The sequence below is a fragment of the Hypanus sabinus genome, chromosome 11, assembly GCF_030144855.1.
Source record: "Hypanus sabinus isolate sHypSab1 chromosome 11, sHypSab1.hap1, whole genome shotgun sequence".
In the NCBI taxonomy this organism is placed as follows: Eukaryota; Metazoa; Chordata; class Chondrichthyes; order Myliobatiformes; family Dasyatidae; genus Hypanus; species Hypanus sabinus.
The window spans coordinates 90,200,467-90,215,687 of NC_082716.1; the positions used below are offsets into that span (position 1 = coordinate 90,200,467).

The 15,221-nt window shown below is 40.2% G+C and overlaps 1 protein-coding gene across 3 annotated transcripts in view; it reads right to left on the reverse strand.

Annotated features, from left to right (window-relative positions):
- The window catches only part of LOC132402188 (quinone oxidoreductase-like protein 2), a 55,270-nt gene extending 40,859 nt beyond the window's left edge, over positions 1–14,411 (reverse strand). For all 3 annotated transcript variants that reach the window (XM_059984887.1, XM_059984888.1, XM_059984886.1), the window contains exons 1-3: positions 14,294–14,411; positions 12,486–12,642; positions 12,032–12,128 (exon numbers count right to left, since the gene is read on the reverse strand). In XM_059984887.1, coding sequence (XP_059840870.1) covers positions 12,032–12,128; positions 12,486–12,642; positions 14,294–14,358 — 319 coding nt within the window. In that variant the 5' untranslated portion in view covers positions 14,359–14,411. The remainder of the gene's footprint in view (positions 1–12,031; positions 12,129–12,485; positions 12,643–14,293) is intronic.
- Between the last annotated feature and the right edge of the window lie 810 nt (positions 14,412–15,221).

Consider the following 15,221-nt stretch of genomic DNA (forward strand, 5'->3'; position numbering starts at 1 on the left):
CTGCCCATCACTCTGCCTGTTCTCCATCTCTCTCTGGTACTCCCCCCTCCCCCTTTCTTTCTCCCGAGGCCTCCCGTCCCATGATTCTTTCCCTTCTCCAGCTCTGTATCACTTTCGCCAATCACCTTTTCAGCTCTTAGCTTCATCCCACCCCCTCCGGTCTTCTCCTATCATTTCGCATTTCCTCCTCCCCCCACTACTTTCAAATCTCTTAGTATCTCTCCTTTCAGTTAGTCCTGACGAAGGGTCTCGGCCCGAAATGTCAACAGTGCTTCTCCTTATAGATGCTGCCTGGCCTGCTGTGTTCCACCAGCATTTTGTGTGTGTTCTTAGGTACATGCTGCTCTTGGTGACATCCTCCTTATTGACAATACTTTGCACTGTCTCGCCACTAATCACCACTCTCGATCATGGCACACAGTTTTGTCACACAGTTTGTCTGAGATCACCATAACACCATAAGATATAGGAGAAAATAGGCCATTTGGCCCATCGAGTCTGCTCCGCCATTCAATCATTTACCCTGTCTAGACCTGTCATAATTTTGTATAACTTTGAAAGGTGCTAACTATTTAACATTCCCCTGTAACTCAGGTCCTCTAGTCCTGGCAACATCCTTGTAAATGTTCTTTGCATTCTTTCAAGCTTCTTGATATCTTTCCTGTATGTAAGTAACCAGACCTACACACAATCCTCCATATTTGGCCTCACCAATGTCTTATGCATCTTCAACATAATATCTCAACTCCTGAAATCAATGATCTGAGTTACAACAGCCAATGTGTCAAAAGCTTTCTTTATGATTATCTACCAGTGACACTACTTCCTTTTTTAAAAAAATTTTTTAAATGCACCACCACAGCAAAAAAAAACCCCAAAAACAAGATAGAAAATTAATACAGTGCAAGATAAACATATAATAATATAATTCACAATAATAATTGAAAAAATTAGTGGCTCCCCCACCCCCGCAAAGAAAAAAAAACTCCAGACCAACCACAGCAAAATGTAGGAGATATAAATCAGAACATCCAAACCCCCAAAACTGTAAATACAAGTAAAAACTGAAGATAAGAATGCCTACTACCAAAAAAAAGCTGAAAGTAAGGGACTGAAAAGGAAACTTAATTAAAAGAAAGGTTATGAAAATATTCTATAAAAGGTCCCCAGACCCTATGAAACTTTATGTCCGAATTAAGAATTGAGTAGTGAATTTTTTCAAGGTCTAAACAGGACATAATATCATTGAGCCATTGAGTGTGCGTGGGTGGGGAAACATCTCTCTATCTAAGAAGAATTAGACATCCAGCCAGAAGAGAAGCAAAAGATAATGTTCAACATTTAGACGAGCTCAAATGTATATCCATCTCACCCAAGGAACCAAAAAGAGCAATCAGAGGGTTAGGTTCTAAGTGGCAATTCAGAATATGAGATAAAGTCAGGAAAACATCTCTCCAAAATTTCTCTAGACTAGGACAGGTCCAGTACATATGAATGAGAGAAGCCTCGCCACTTTTGCATTTATCACAAACCGGACTAATATTCGGGTAAAATCGAGACAATTTAGATTTGGACATATGAGCCCAATGGACAATCTTAAACTGTAAAAGACAATGGCGAGCTCAAAGAGAAGATGAGTTAACTGACTTGTGAATCGAGTCCCAAACCACATCAGATAAGGGAATATTTAAGTCATGCTCCCAAGCCATTCTGATTTTATCCAAAGAGTACTAATCTATCATGAATAAAAGATATTAAGCCTTTACCCAATGGATTAATAGAAAGAAACAAGTCGGGCACCTCTGGAAAGTTGGGTAATAAAGGATTAATGAAGTGTCTAATTTGGAGGTATCTAAAGAAATGGGCATTAGGTAGATTAAACTTAGCAGAAAGTTGTTGAAAAGATGCCAAACAATTGTCAATGAAAAGATCTTCAAAATACCTAATGCCCTTTCTATACCAATCATAGAATGTTGAATCGTGCATAGAAGGTAAAAAAAAAGATGATTATGTAAAATAGGACTAGAAAGGGAAAAACCATAGAAACCATTAAATTTCCTAAACAGGGCCCATATTCGCAGAGTGTGTCTAACAAGAGGATTAACAATTAATCTAGGCAAACTACTAGGGAGTGCGATCCAGGGAGTGCAGATCCATGAAGTGCAGAAATAGAGAGATCCTTAGTGGAATTCAGCTCCATTGCCACCCATTTAGGGCAGTCAGACTGGCTATGAAAAAAGACCCGAAGGTAAGGCAACGAATGTTAGCTGCCCAATAATATAAACGAAAATTAGGTAAGGACATGCCGCCTTCTTTTTTAGATTTCTGAAGCTTTATTAATTCTAAAATGCTTACCCTTCCACAAATAGGACAAAATAATAGAGTCTAAGTAATCAAAAAAGGTTTTATAAATAAAAATTGGAATAGATTGAAATAAGTATAAAAATTTAGGGAGAATATACATTTTAATAACATTAACACTACCTACCAATGACATAGAATGTTTTGTAGAATGCAAAAGATTGGCAAAATTTTCATGAAAAAGATCCTTAAAATTCCTTGTAACTGTAATACCAAGATAGGTAAATTGATTATCAACTACTTTAAAGGGGAGGTCGCGAAATACTAATGCTTGTGCTTCTTTATTAATTGGAAAAATTTCACTCTTATGAAGATTAAGTTTATGGCCAGACAACTGGCTAAATTGATCAAGAAGAGAAAACATTGGAGGTAAGGCTGTGGATGGATTTGAAAGAAAAAGTAGTAAATCGTCAGCGTAAAGAGAAACTTTATGCTCAACACCCCCCCTCCAGATCCCCGTCAATTCAGGACAGTTTCAAAATGCAATCACCAGAGGCTCTACAGCCAAATCAAAAAGAAAGGGTCTTAAGGGGCATCCTTGACGGGTACCACGTTTAAGGCTAAACGAGTGGGACTGCTGAGAATTAGTCAGAACAGAAGTGGTAGGACATAAATATAGCAATTTGATCCAAGAGATAAAACTTTGACTGAGGTCAAATTTTTCTAAAACTGCAAAAAGGTAATTCCACTCTATACAATCAAACGCTTTCTCCGCATCAAGAGAAATAACGCATTCAGGAGTCCCAATTGAAGGCGAGTATAAAATATTAAATAAACGCCGTATATTAAAAAAAGGAAGACGATTTTTATTAAAACCAGTTTGATCATCAGAAATCATAGAGGGTATAACATTTTCTAATCTATGGGCCAAAACTTTGGCCAAAATTTTAACATCAACAGTAAGCAAAGAAATTGGCCTGTAAGAGGAGCACTCTGTTGGATCTTTGCCCTTTTTGAATAAAAGGATAATACATGCCTCATTAAATAAAGCTGGCAATTTACCATAGTTAAACGAATCAGATAGTACCGAGAGTAGCTGAGATGAGAAAAGTGAAGAGAATGATTTATAGAGTTCTATGGGGAACCCATCAGGTCCGGGAGATTTGCCTGCCGACAGTCCAGAAATAGCAAAAGATACTTCTTCAAGTGATATAGGCTCATTAAGTTTTGCTTTGGAATCAGATGAAAGCGAATGGATATTCAAGCTATTTAAAAAAAGGTCAACAGAAATATTATCATTCAGGGATTTGGAGAAATAAAGCCGAGAATAAAAATTCTTAAATGAGTCATTAATTTCTGAGTGATTTGATGTAATATCCCCATTCTCCTTCCAAATCTTTGTAATATGTTGTTTAGCTTTAGAGCGTCTCAACTGATTAACTAGGAACTTACCAGATTTGTCACCGTGTATATAAAAGCGACTCTTACTTTCAAGAAGTTGACATTCAACTGGTTGAGTAAAGAGAAGGTCAAATTTAGTTTGGAGTTCTACATGCTTCTTGTATAATTCGGGGTTTTTAGTCTGAGCATATAGTTGATCTAATACTTTAATCTGATTAATCAAATCTGTTTGCTCTGAACTGGACTTTCTATTAAGATTCACTGTATATGAAATTATTTGACCCCTCAAATATGCTTTCATAGCATCCCAGACAATCCGGGATGAAATTTCAGATGACGTATTGGTGTTTAGGAAAAAAATTATCTGATCCTTAATAAATTTTACAAAGTCATCATCAGATAATAAAGTCGGGTTAAAATGCCAATGTTTATTCCTCTGAGGGAGACCAGGAAGATTTAGAGACAAGGTGACTGGGGCATGATCAGAAATCAGTATACTCTGATAATCACAAGAGTGAACAACTGAAATAAGTTGATTATCAATTAAAAATTAAAAAAAGTTAATAGTGAAGGTATGATGGACATGTGAAAAAAAACCTCTCTCAGTAGGATGAAGGAAACGCCATATATCGGAGATACCATAATTAGAAAGAAAGGAATGACTAGCTAAAGCAGATTTAGTAGGTAATCTAGGGACAGAGGACAATCGATCCAAAGCTGGGTCTAACCAGCAATTAAAGTCGCCACCCAGTATGACAGAATATAGATTCAGATCTGGTAATAAGGAAAAAAAGCGTTCAAAAAAGTTAACATCGTCAAAATTGCGAGCATACAGATTAGCTAGTACTACTTTAGTATTATATAATTTGTCAGAAACAATAATAAAGCGGCCATTTGTATCAGATATCTTATCAGTTCAAAAGAAACATCTGAGTTGATAAGAATAGAAACCCCCTAGCTTTGGCCGGGAAGGATGAATGAAAATGCTGACCCACCCACCTTGACATAAACCGAGAATTATCGAAACTACGAATACGAGTTTCTTGGAGGAAGGCAATGTCAGCTTTAAGTTGCTTAATATGGGAGAAGACCTTCCTTCTTTTAACAGGATGATTCAATCCCTTTACATGCCAGCTCACAAATTTCAATGAACTAACCATTATCATTTATTAAAACGTAAAAGGTAGTAGGCATATATAAGGTCAAACAATGCAATAACAGTTTGGAAGCAAGAATATAAACACAAATCAATAAAATCAGGACACAGACAAGTCCTGAATAACAAAGAGAAAAAAACAATAGATAGTGTTGGTACTGGAGAATCCACCACACCCTCAAAACCCAAAACTAGATGGCTACCCAGAAAAGCAGCTAGCTCTACAAGAGAAAGGACACCCCAAAAACCAATTTCCAGTTCCGTAACATTAACATAAGCTCCGTATAAATAATATAGCAAAGACTAGCTAATTTATGCACTACAAATCAGAATTACAAATAGAAACAACTTCATCAGAAAGAATATAAAACTTAATACAAAAAAATAATTGAGAGATAATCTACCCGCGAGAAACTATGAAAAAATTGAAAAACAAAGGTAAATTTAGGAGGAAAAAAACAAAGGGGGAAAAAAAAGGGGAAATTTTATATATAAAGAAAGTACATAACAGCCATTTTAAAAAAAAGCAGGTCTTATACAATAAATTGACAGGGAGACCTTCAATAAAAACTCTTAAATCTCCCAAATAAGCTAAGACCAACTGTAGTTCTCTATAGTTAAAGTTATTCAAAAGTAAACTAAATTATACAGATGAAATCTGAGTCCACAGGAAAGCATTTTATTTAAATTTATTTAATTAAAGAAAATCACACCAAGTCCAAGGAGAGACCGACTAAAACCCTTTGGATTCTCAGTAGTTAAGGACTAAATTACTCAAATAGAATCTGAGTTCACAAAAAGGACTTTATTTTCAAAAAGTACTTATCAGCCATTTTGGAAAGTCAAACCAGGTCCGAAGAAGTCAAGATGGTTGAGAGACCTTCGACAAACATCTCAGCCTCCCTAACTGACTTAAACCACTTATAATCCCCAGTAGTAAGCGAAATTCAAAGATCGGCGGGATTGCGAAGAGAAGGTTCGAATCCACGATTGAAGAGTTCCTTCATAATGCCTTTGTACTTGGCACGCATCTTCAGAACCTGGGGAGCATAGTCTTCCACGATACGAATGGTATTATTTCGAAAAGTCAGAGTGCCTCTCCGGCGTGCCTCCATAATCAGATGGTTTTTTACCTGATATCGATGAAAACACAGGGTAACTGGCCGTGCTCTAGAGCCTAAAACAGCTCGAGGGACATAAACTCTGTGGGCTCTTTCTAGGTCGGGTGGAGTCGGAAGAAATTCTTTCCGGAAAATCTCACAAAGGAAAGAAGAGAAAAATTCAATGGAAGAACCCATTTCAGTGGCCTCTGGCAAACTGAGAATTCGCAGATTGCAGCGCCTGCTCCGATTTTCAAGATCCACCATTTTGGAGGTAAGTTTGCTGTTTTGCTCCGTTAAATTAGAGCAAAGAGTTTCCAGCTGCTGAACGCAGCATTTTAAATCTTCGGAGTTTAGGTTGATGCGAGATAAATGTTTGGCTTGATCATCAACTCTGGGGTTAATCTGGTCCACTTTTGATTCCAGCTGACTATTAGAGGCTCTAAATCCAGTCTTGATATCAGATAGAATGTCCTGTCGATTCTGTTCCAGGATAGAGAGAATATCAGCAGACAGAGACGTGGACTTCTTTTTTCCCAGATTTAGGAATCTTTGTAGTCATTGTAAGATAGACGTATTCGCAGGCAGATAAGAAAAACAGATAAATTAATGAACTAAGATTTAAAAAGGGAGATACACAGTGCAAAGGTAAGAAATGTAACGGAGCGAAAGTTTGAAGCGACTAAGCGATCGCCATCTTACCAGAAGTTCGACACTACTTTCATGTAATTATTGATATGTATTTCGAGATCCCTTAGTTCGACTATACACCTCAGCACTCTACTTTTCATTACGTAAGTCTATCCTAGTTTGTCCTGTCAATAAGATCATGTCATGGGAGTAGAATTAGGCTTTTCAGCCCATCACGTCTGCTCCACCATTTCATCATGGCTGATTTATTATCCCTCTTGATCCCATTTTCTTGCTTTCTCCCCATAACCTCTGATGCCCTGATTAATCAAGAACATATCAACCTCTGCCTTAAATATACCCAATGTCTTTGCCTGCACAGCGTCTGTGGCAATGAATTCCAGTGATCCACCACCCTGTGGTTAAAGAAATATTTCCTCATCTCTGTTCTAAATGGATGTCCCTCAATTCTGAGGCTGTGCCCTCTGGTTCTAAACTTTCTTACTATTAGGAAACATCCTCTCTACATCCACTTCATCTAGACTTTTCAATATTCGATAGGTTGCAATGAGATTCCCCCTCCCCATTCTTCTAAACTCCATCGAGAACAGCCCCAGGAGGTAGCAAATACTCAAAATTTAAACTTCAAAGTTAATTTATTATCAAAATACATATGAATCTCCATATATAACCCTGAGATTCATTTTCTTGTGGGTATGCACATAAATCCACAATAATATAATAACCATAATAGAATCAGTTGTGCAAATAGCAAAAAAAAATCATTAAGCAATAAATATTGAGAACAAGAGTGAAGATATCTCCATTGGTTCAAAAGCCTGATGGTTCAGGAGTAATAACTGTCCCTGAACCTGGTCTGTGAGTCCTGAGGCTTCTGATGGTAGCAGCAAGAAGAGAGCATAACTTAGATGGTGGGGGTCCCTTTCCTGCAAAAGCTCTCCTTGCAGATATGCTCAACGATGGGAGGACTTTACTCATGATGGACTGGGCCATATCCACTGTTTTTTGTAGGATTTGCCATTCAAGAACATTGGTGTTTCCATACCTGGCTGTGATGCAGCCAGTCAATATACCCCTATATATACCTATACCTAATAATATACCTATAGACATTTGTCAAAGTTTTAGATATCCTGCCTAATCTCTGCAAACTCCTAAGTAGGAGCATGGCTGTGCTTTTTTCATAATTACACTTACATGCTGGGCCCAGGACAGATTCTCAGAAAAGATAATACTGAGGAATTTAAAGTTGCTGACACTCTCCACCTTTGATCCCCTGATGAGGACTGGCTCATGGCTTCTGGTTTCTTCCTCCTGAAATCAATATTCAGCTCCTTCGTCTTGCTGGCATTGACGTAGAGGTTGTTTTGTGGCATCACTCAGAGTTTCAATCATACGTTAACCCTTTCATCTCTGGGATCATCTTGTGAACCTCCTCTGGACCCTCTCTAATGCCAGCAAGTTTTCTTAGATAAAGGCACCAAAACAGCTCACAATACTCGAAATGCGGACTGACCAATGCCTTATAAAGCCTCAGCATCAATCCTTGCTTTTGTATTCTAGTCCTCTCATAATGAAGGCCAATACTGCATTGTCTTCCTCACCCAATCTGGAGGAATTTTTTAAAAGAAATAACAAGCAGGATAGACAAAGGAGCATCGGTTGATGTTGTGTACTTGGATTTTCAGAATACCTTTGACAAGGAGCCACACGAGGCTGTTAACAAGTTTAGCACCCATAGTATTACAGTAAAGATACTAGCATGGATAGAACATTGGCTGATTGGCAGGAAGCAAAGAGTGGGAATATAGGGTCCCTTTTCCTGCTGGCTGGCACTTTTGGTGTTCCACAAGGGTCTGTGTTGGGGCCACTTCTTTTTATGTTACAGTATATGCCAATGATTTGGATGTTGGAATTGGTGGCTTTGTGGCCTCGTTTGTGGATGATAGGAAGACAGGTAGAGGGGGAGGTAGTTTTGAAGAAGCAGAGAAGCTGCAGACAGATTAGAAGAATGGGCAAAGAAGTGGTAAATGGAATATAGTGTCAGGAAGTCTATGGTCATCCACTTTGGTAGATGGAAGCATAGACTTTTTTAAATGAAGAGAAAGTTTTAAAAAATTGAGGTACAAAGGGACTTAGTCTGTGCAGGATTTTCTAAAGGTTAATTTGCAGGTTGAGTCAGTAGTGAGGAAGGTAAATGTAATGTTAGCATTCATTTCGAGAGGACTAGAATATAAGTGCAAGGATATAATGTTGAGGCTTTATAAGGCACTGGTGAGGCTCAACTTGGGAGTACTGTGAGCAGTTTTGAGGCCCTTATCTAAGAAAAGATATGCTGATGTTGGAAAAAGTTCAAAGGTGGTTCATGAAAATAATTCTGGGATTGAAAGGCTTGTCATATGAGGAGGTTTGATGGCTCTGGGCCTGTACTTACTGGAATTCAAAAACATAAGGGGGGAATTTCATTAAAAATTATCGAATGTTGAAAAGCCTTGATAGAATGGATGTGGAAAGGATATTTCCTATGGCGAGAGGATACAGTCTCAGAATAGAGGGCCATCCACTTAGAAGAGTGATGAGGAGGAGTTTCTTTAAGCCAGAGTGTGGTGAACCTGTGGAATTAGTTGCCACAGGTGGCTGTGGAGGCCAAGTCATTAAGTATATTTAAGGCAGAGGTTGATAGATTCTTGATTAATCAGGGCATGAAGTGTTTCAGCGAGAAAGCAAGAGATTGTGACTGAGAGGAAAATGGATCAGCCATGGTGAAATGGTGGAGCAGACCCAATGGGCCAAATGGCCTAATTCTACTCAAGTATCTTATGGTCTTACAGACTCAACCTGCAAGTTAACCTTTACAGCAGGGGTTCCCAACTTAACCTGTTGCTTCATGGTACTGGTCCATGCCAGAAAAAAGGATTGACATACAAAAGCTTTAGGGTATCCTGCACAAGGACTCCCACATCCCTCTGTACCTCTGAATATTGGATTTTCTCCCCATTTAGAAAATAGTCCACATCTTTATTCCTTCTGCCAAACTGCATGACCATGCACTTCATTACATTATATTCCATCTGCCACTTCTTTGCCCATACCCCAAATCCGTCAAAGTCCTTCTGCAAACTCCTTACTTCCCCAACACAACCTGCCACCTTTGTATCATCCACAAAACTGGCCACAGCCATCAACTCCTTTACCTAAATCATTGACATATAAAAAGATGCGACCCAACACCGACCCCTGCAGCACACCACTAGTCACTGACAGCCAAACAGGAAACGCCCCCTTTGTTCCGATTCTTTGTCTCCTGCCAGTCAGCCAATCATCCATCCAAGCTTCTACCTTTTCAGTAGTACCACAAGCTCTTATCTTGTTAAGCAGCCTCGCGTGTGGCACCCTGTCAAAGACCTCCTGAAAACCAAAGTATACAACATCTACTGCCTCCCCTTATCTACCCTGCCTGTTATTTCCTCAAAGAATTCCAACAGCTTTATCAAGCAAGATTTCTAAAGGGGGAAGGTGAACAGTCAGAAGTCATGGTACATACAAGTCCTAATGACAGGTAGTAAAAGGGAGGCGGTCATGACGAGCAAATATAGGAAGTTAGGCAAAAAGCTGAAAACCACGCTGACTTTGGCCTATTTTATCTTGTGCCTTCAAGTACCCCAAAACCTCATCCTTAATAAAATACTCTAACATCTTCCCAATCACCGAAGTCAGGCTAACTGGCCTATAATTTCATTTCTTCTGCCTCCCTTCCTTCTTAAAGAGTGGAGTGATAGTTCTAATTTTCCAGTTCTCAGAAACCATTCCAGAATCTAATGATTCTTGTAAGATTATTACTAATGCCTCCTCAGTCTCTTCAGCTACCTCTTTCAGAACCCTGAGGTTTAGTCCATCTACCTTAAGACCATAAGACATCAGAGCAGAATTAGTCCATTCAGCCCATCAAGTTCACTCCACCATTTCATCATGGCTGATCCCAGATCCCATTCAACCCCATACACCTTGATGGTCCAACCAATCAGGAATTCATCAACATCCGCTTTGAATATACCCATGGACTTAAGTTTCCACTACAGCCTGTGGCAGAGCATTCTACAGATTCACAACTCCCCGGCCAAAAAAACTCCTCCTTACTTCTGTTCAAAAAGGACGCCCTGTAGCGATGTACAGTGCTAGAGACAACAACACATAAGTCGTTTCGAGAATAGTTTGTTCAAAATTCGCGGCGCTGGCATTTAATCCCTAGCACCCGCCCTCTCCGGGCAGAAATGACGTCAGAGGTCCATTACCAAAGTCTCTCCCCATGCACTGGCTACTTGTGAGCTGGTTCACCTGCGCAGAAAGTGGGTCACCACAGCCCCTCAATTTTGAGGCTGTGCCCTCTAGTTCTGGATTCCCCCAACCAGAGGAAACATCCTCTCCACATCTACCTTCAAGCTTTTCAGCTTCCCAAGAACCTTTCCCTCAGGAATAGCAACAAGTCACACTTCTGCCCCAGACACTCTCATATTTCTAACATTCTTACAACGTTGTGTACGTATTTTCTAACATACTCATGTCTCCCACGGTGAAAACTGATGCAAAATACTTATTATGTTTGTCCATCATTTCTTTGTCCCCATTACTATCACTCAAGCATAATTTTTCATTCTTGTCTCTTTTACTCATTATATATCTGAAAAAGCTTTTTGCATCCACTTTTATATTATTGGCTAGCTTTACTTCATATTTCATCTTTTGTCTCTTTATGGCTTTTTTAGTTGCCTTCTGCCGGTTTTTAAAAACTCCCCAATCCTCTAAAATTCCACTATCTTTTGCTATGTTTCCTCTCTTTTGCTTTTTTGCTGTCTTTGACTTCCCTTGTTAGCCACAGTTGCCTCATCCTCCCTTTAGAATCTTCTTTATCTTTGGGATGTATCTTTCCTACACCTTCAGAATCACCCCCAGAAACACCAGCCACTTTTGGCCAGCTCCTTTCTCATGCCTCTGTAATTCCCTTTACTCCGCTCTAATACTGATACATTTGATCTTCTCCTCAAACAGCAGAGTAAATTCTATCATATTACGATCACTACCTCCTAAAAGTTCACTTAAAAGCTTCCGAGTGAAACCAAGTTCATTGTACAACACCCAATTCAGAATTGCCTTTCCCTTACTGGGCTCAACCACAAGCTGAAAAGCCATCCTGCTGGCATTCTACAAATTCATTCTCAGTGCATTAGCTACGTCTAATAGTAGTGCGAAAGCATCTACTACTTTTCAGCCAGTCTGGGCCATGCTGCAAGCTTTGATAGACTTCTTCACTGTCCACTATGCCCCCAATCTTGGTGTGCCTTAAGCATTAAATATCTTACCGCTAACATCAATTCCGTTTGATAAAAGCAATACACAATTCTTACACAGCAAAAACTGGTTTTACCTGGAGTGAAGGGGAGCCGTGGTCGATGCTGATACAGTCCCCGGCATATCAAAATGTCAGCAAAGTTCACACCACAGCAATGAATATCCACTCGCACCTAACCACAAAGGGCAGGAGAGATCGTTGTTGGAGACATTCAGTACAGCTCCATAAAATAATACAACAGATTATTTTTTTTCATTTTGTTATGCATGCACCTCATGAATAATTTATACATTCAACACTAGATCCTGACACTCACTTCAGCCTAGGAACAATGGATACATTTCACATGCAGTCAATGCACAAGCAGCTTAACATGAGCAGCTGTTAGGTTCTTAATCAATGTTATTGGTTAGCACATGGAACATAAGTTTAATAAATCAAGTATTATTTGTTCACTCTTGGATCTGAAGTAGGCTGAGTGCAAACAAAGATTTAAATATCCTGCATCATTCCATGCGGTGTGATTTACCTCAGTCGGTTTGAGGGCAACTGAAGGCAATCGCTGGATCTCTAATGGCCTCTTCAGGTCAGTACACTGCACTGCTAAGTAGGAATCCTTTGAATCTGCAGCACTGCTGGTACCAATTTCAGCCAGTCTGGGATTATGCCTCAATAAATTATTCCTCCTGTGCAAAGAGAACGAATATTACTTTTAATCTGAAACCCGTAATTACTGGGAAAGTAGAATCAATAAAATAAGCTCAGGTAAGTTTAGAGTAATTGGGAGCTTGGTTGTCAGTAAAAGGTCTGTTTTCACTCTCTATCGTAATGATAAGAAAATGCCTAAACCACTGACATGGGAAATCCGAATAAAAACAGAAAAGGCCGGAAACACTTGGCAGGTCAGAAGGGACAACTGGAACCAGTAAATATATCTCCTGGTACACATGTCGTTTGATCTGTTGAGTCTTCATACCGATCGTCAGCTGAGGACAGGTTGTCGCCCTTGTCAATCAAATTTGAACCAAGTACACTCACAACAGAAGTAAAAAGCAAACACACACAAAACGCTGGAAGAACTCAACAGTGTCTAGTTCTGGTCACCTCACTGTAGTAAGGATGTGGAAGCATTGGAAAGAGTACAGAGGAGATTTACCAGGATGCTGCCTGGTTTAGAGAGTATGCATTATGATCAGAGATTAAGGGAGCTAGGGCTCTCTTTACTCTTTGGAGAGGAGGAGGATGAGAGGAGATATAATAGAGGTACTGTATATAAGATATTAAGAGGATTAGATAGAACGGACAGCCAGCACCTCTTCCCCAGGGTACAAGAGGATATAGCTTTAAGGTTGGGGGAAGGGAAGTTCAAGGGGGATATTAGAGGAAGGTTTTTTATTCATTGAGTGGTTGGCGCGTGGAATGCACTGCCTGAGTCAGTGGTGGAAGCAGATACATTAGGTAAATTTAAGAGACTACTAGACAGGTATATGGAGGAATTTGAGGATTATATGGGAGGCAGGGTTTAAGGATCGGCACAACATTGTGGGCTGAAAGGCCTGCACTGTGCTGTACTATTCTGTGTTCTATGTTCTGAAGAAGGGTCTCTACCCACAGCGTCGACTGTAAATTCATTTCCATAGATGCTCCCGACCTGCTGAGCTCCTCCAGCATTTTGTGTTGCTTTGGATTTTCAACATCCACAAAAATTATTGTGTTATAGAAGTTCCATGTCTGGAACCTGTCACGAATTTCAACACAGGATCAAAAGAAGTATTTGAAAAAAAACTTTCAACATTGGACCGAAGCGAAAGAGGTTCCACTAAGTAGAGTGGCCCACAGCTGACACGTTATTTCTGAGCGGCATTGTGTGTGTGTGTGAGTGAGTGAGAGAGAGAGAGAGAGACCAAAGGGACAGTTTCACCCAGCAAATGCTGGAATTTGGAGCAAAAAAAAACTGCTGGAGGAACACGAGTCGAGAACAGAACACGACCTCTGTCTGGATTCTGCTCAACACGCCGAGTTCCTCCATGCAGGCGATTTCTGACCACACACACGCCCGGGTCCTGTGCCATTGCTAGCATGATCTGAGGAAATTGTGTTGTAAAAGCAGAGACTTTAAAAATATCTTTTTAAAACACGTCACCCAGATCACGACTACGTTTTCTAGCAAAATAGAGTTAATGGGGTCACATTTTGCATTTAATGTCTAAGCAAGAAAGTCTCCTGCCCAGAATACTGGGAGACAGACGCATGCTTCCTGTTAGGCCGCGACACCGGACATGTTAGGCCCACAAGCAGACGCATGATCTCGCCATCCGTCTCGTTGCGGCTGCTAACCTGCTCACATTCCGCCGCACAGCCCGCAGCAAGGAACCCACACCGACCGCCGCTACTCGCTCCATCACGTTGACGTAGCGAATCCAGCTGTGATTGGCAGCTCACTGGGCGGGGACATGCTCGACTACGCCCTCTACACACGATGATGGGTACTGCAGCAGACGAGCCGTCCAATCACAAAGTCAATGCGAACTTCCGCGAGGAAGCATCCGGCAGCTTTGCTCACCTGACGTTACACTTGGCCACGTGAAGGCTGCAAACAATATGAGGGCCTTTGCACCTGCTCTGTATCAACAGTGCTAGTGAAATATTATCTGATAGCTTGGCACAGACCCTTGATGCCATTGACCAATGCTTATTCAAAGAGATGGATTTTTTTAAACCGTCTTAAAGAGTAAGGAAAGGATGTAGACCAACCCACAATCACTGAAACCCAACATGCTCGCACAAGAAGTACTTAGGAACCAAATATAGATGCTGTCATTGCAAGATTTGAAAATGAGTAAATATTTCCTACTCTTTTTATACTGGGCGTTGCTGACATCACATCTAGAGTACAAAAGATACAACATAGAACAGTGTAGCACAGGAACAAGCCATTCAGCCCACAATGTTGTGCCAAAACAGCTAAAAAGCAAAACAAAAATAGTCAAACACTAATCCCTCCTCCCTACACCATGTCCATATCCCTCCATCTTCCTCACATCCAAGTGTTGACCCAAGTGTCTTAAAAGCCTCTCATGTATTTGCTGCTATCACCGTACCAGTCACTGCATTCTTGAGAAAAAAAATCTTACCCTTCACGTCCCCGTTGAACCTACCCCCTCTCGCCTTCAATGTATGCCCTCGGGTAGTAGACATTTCAATCCCGGGAAACAGATACTCTGTCCACTCTATTTAACCATATAACAATCACAGCACGGAAACA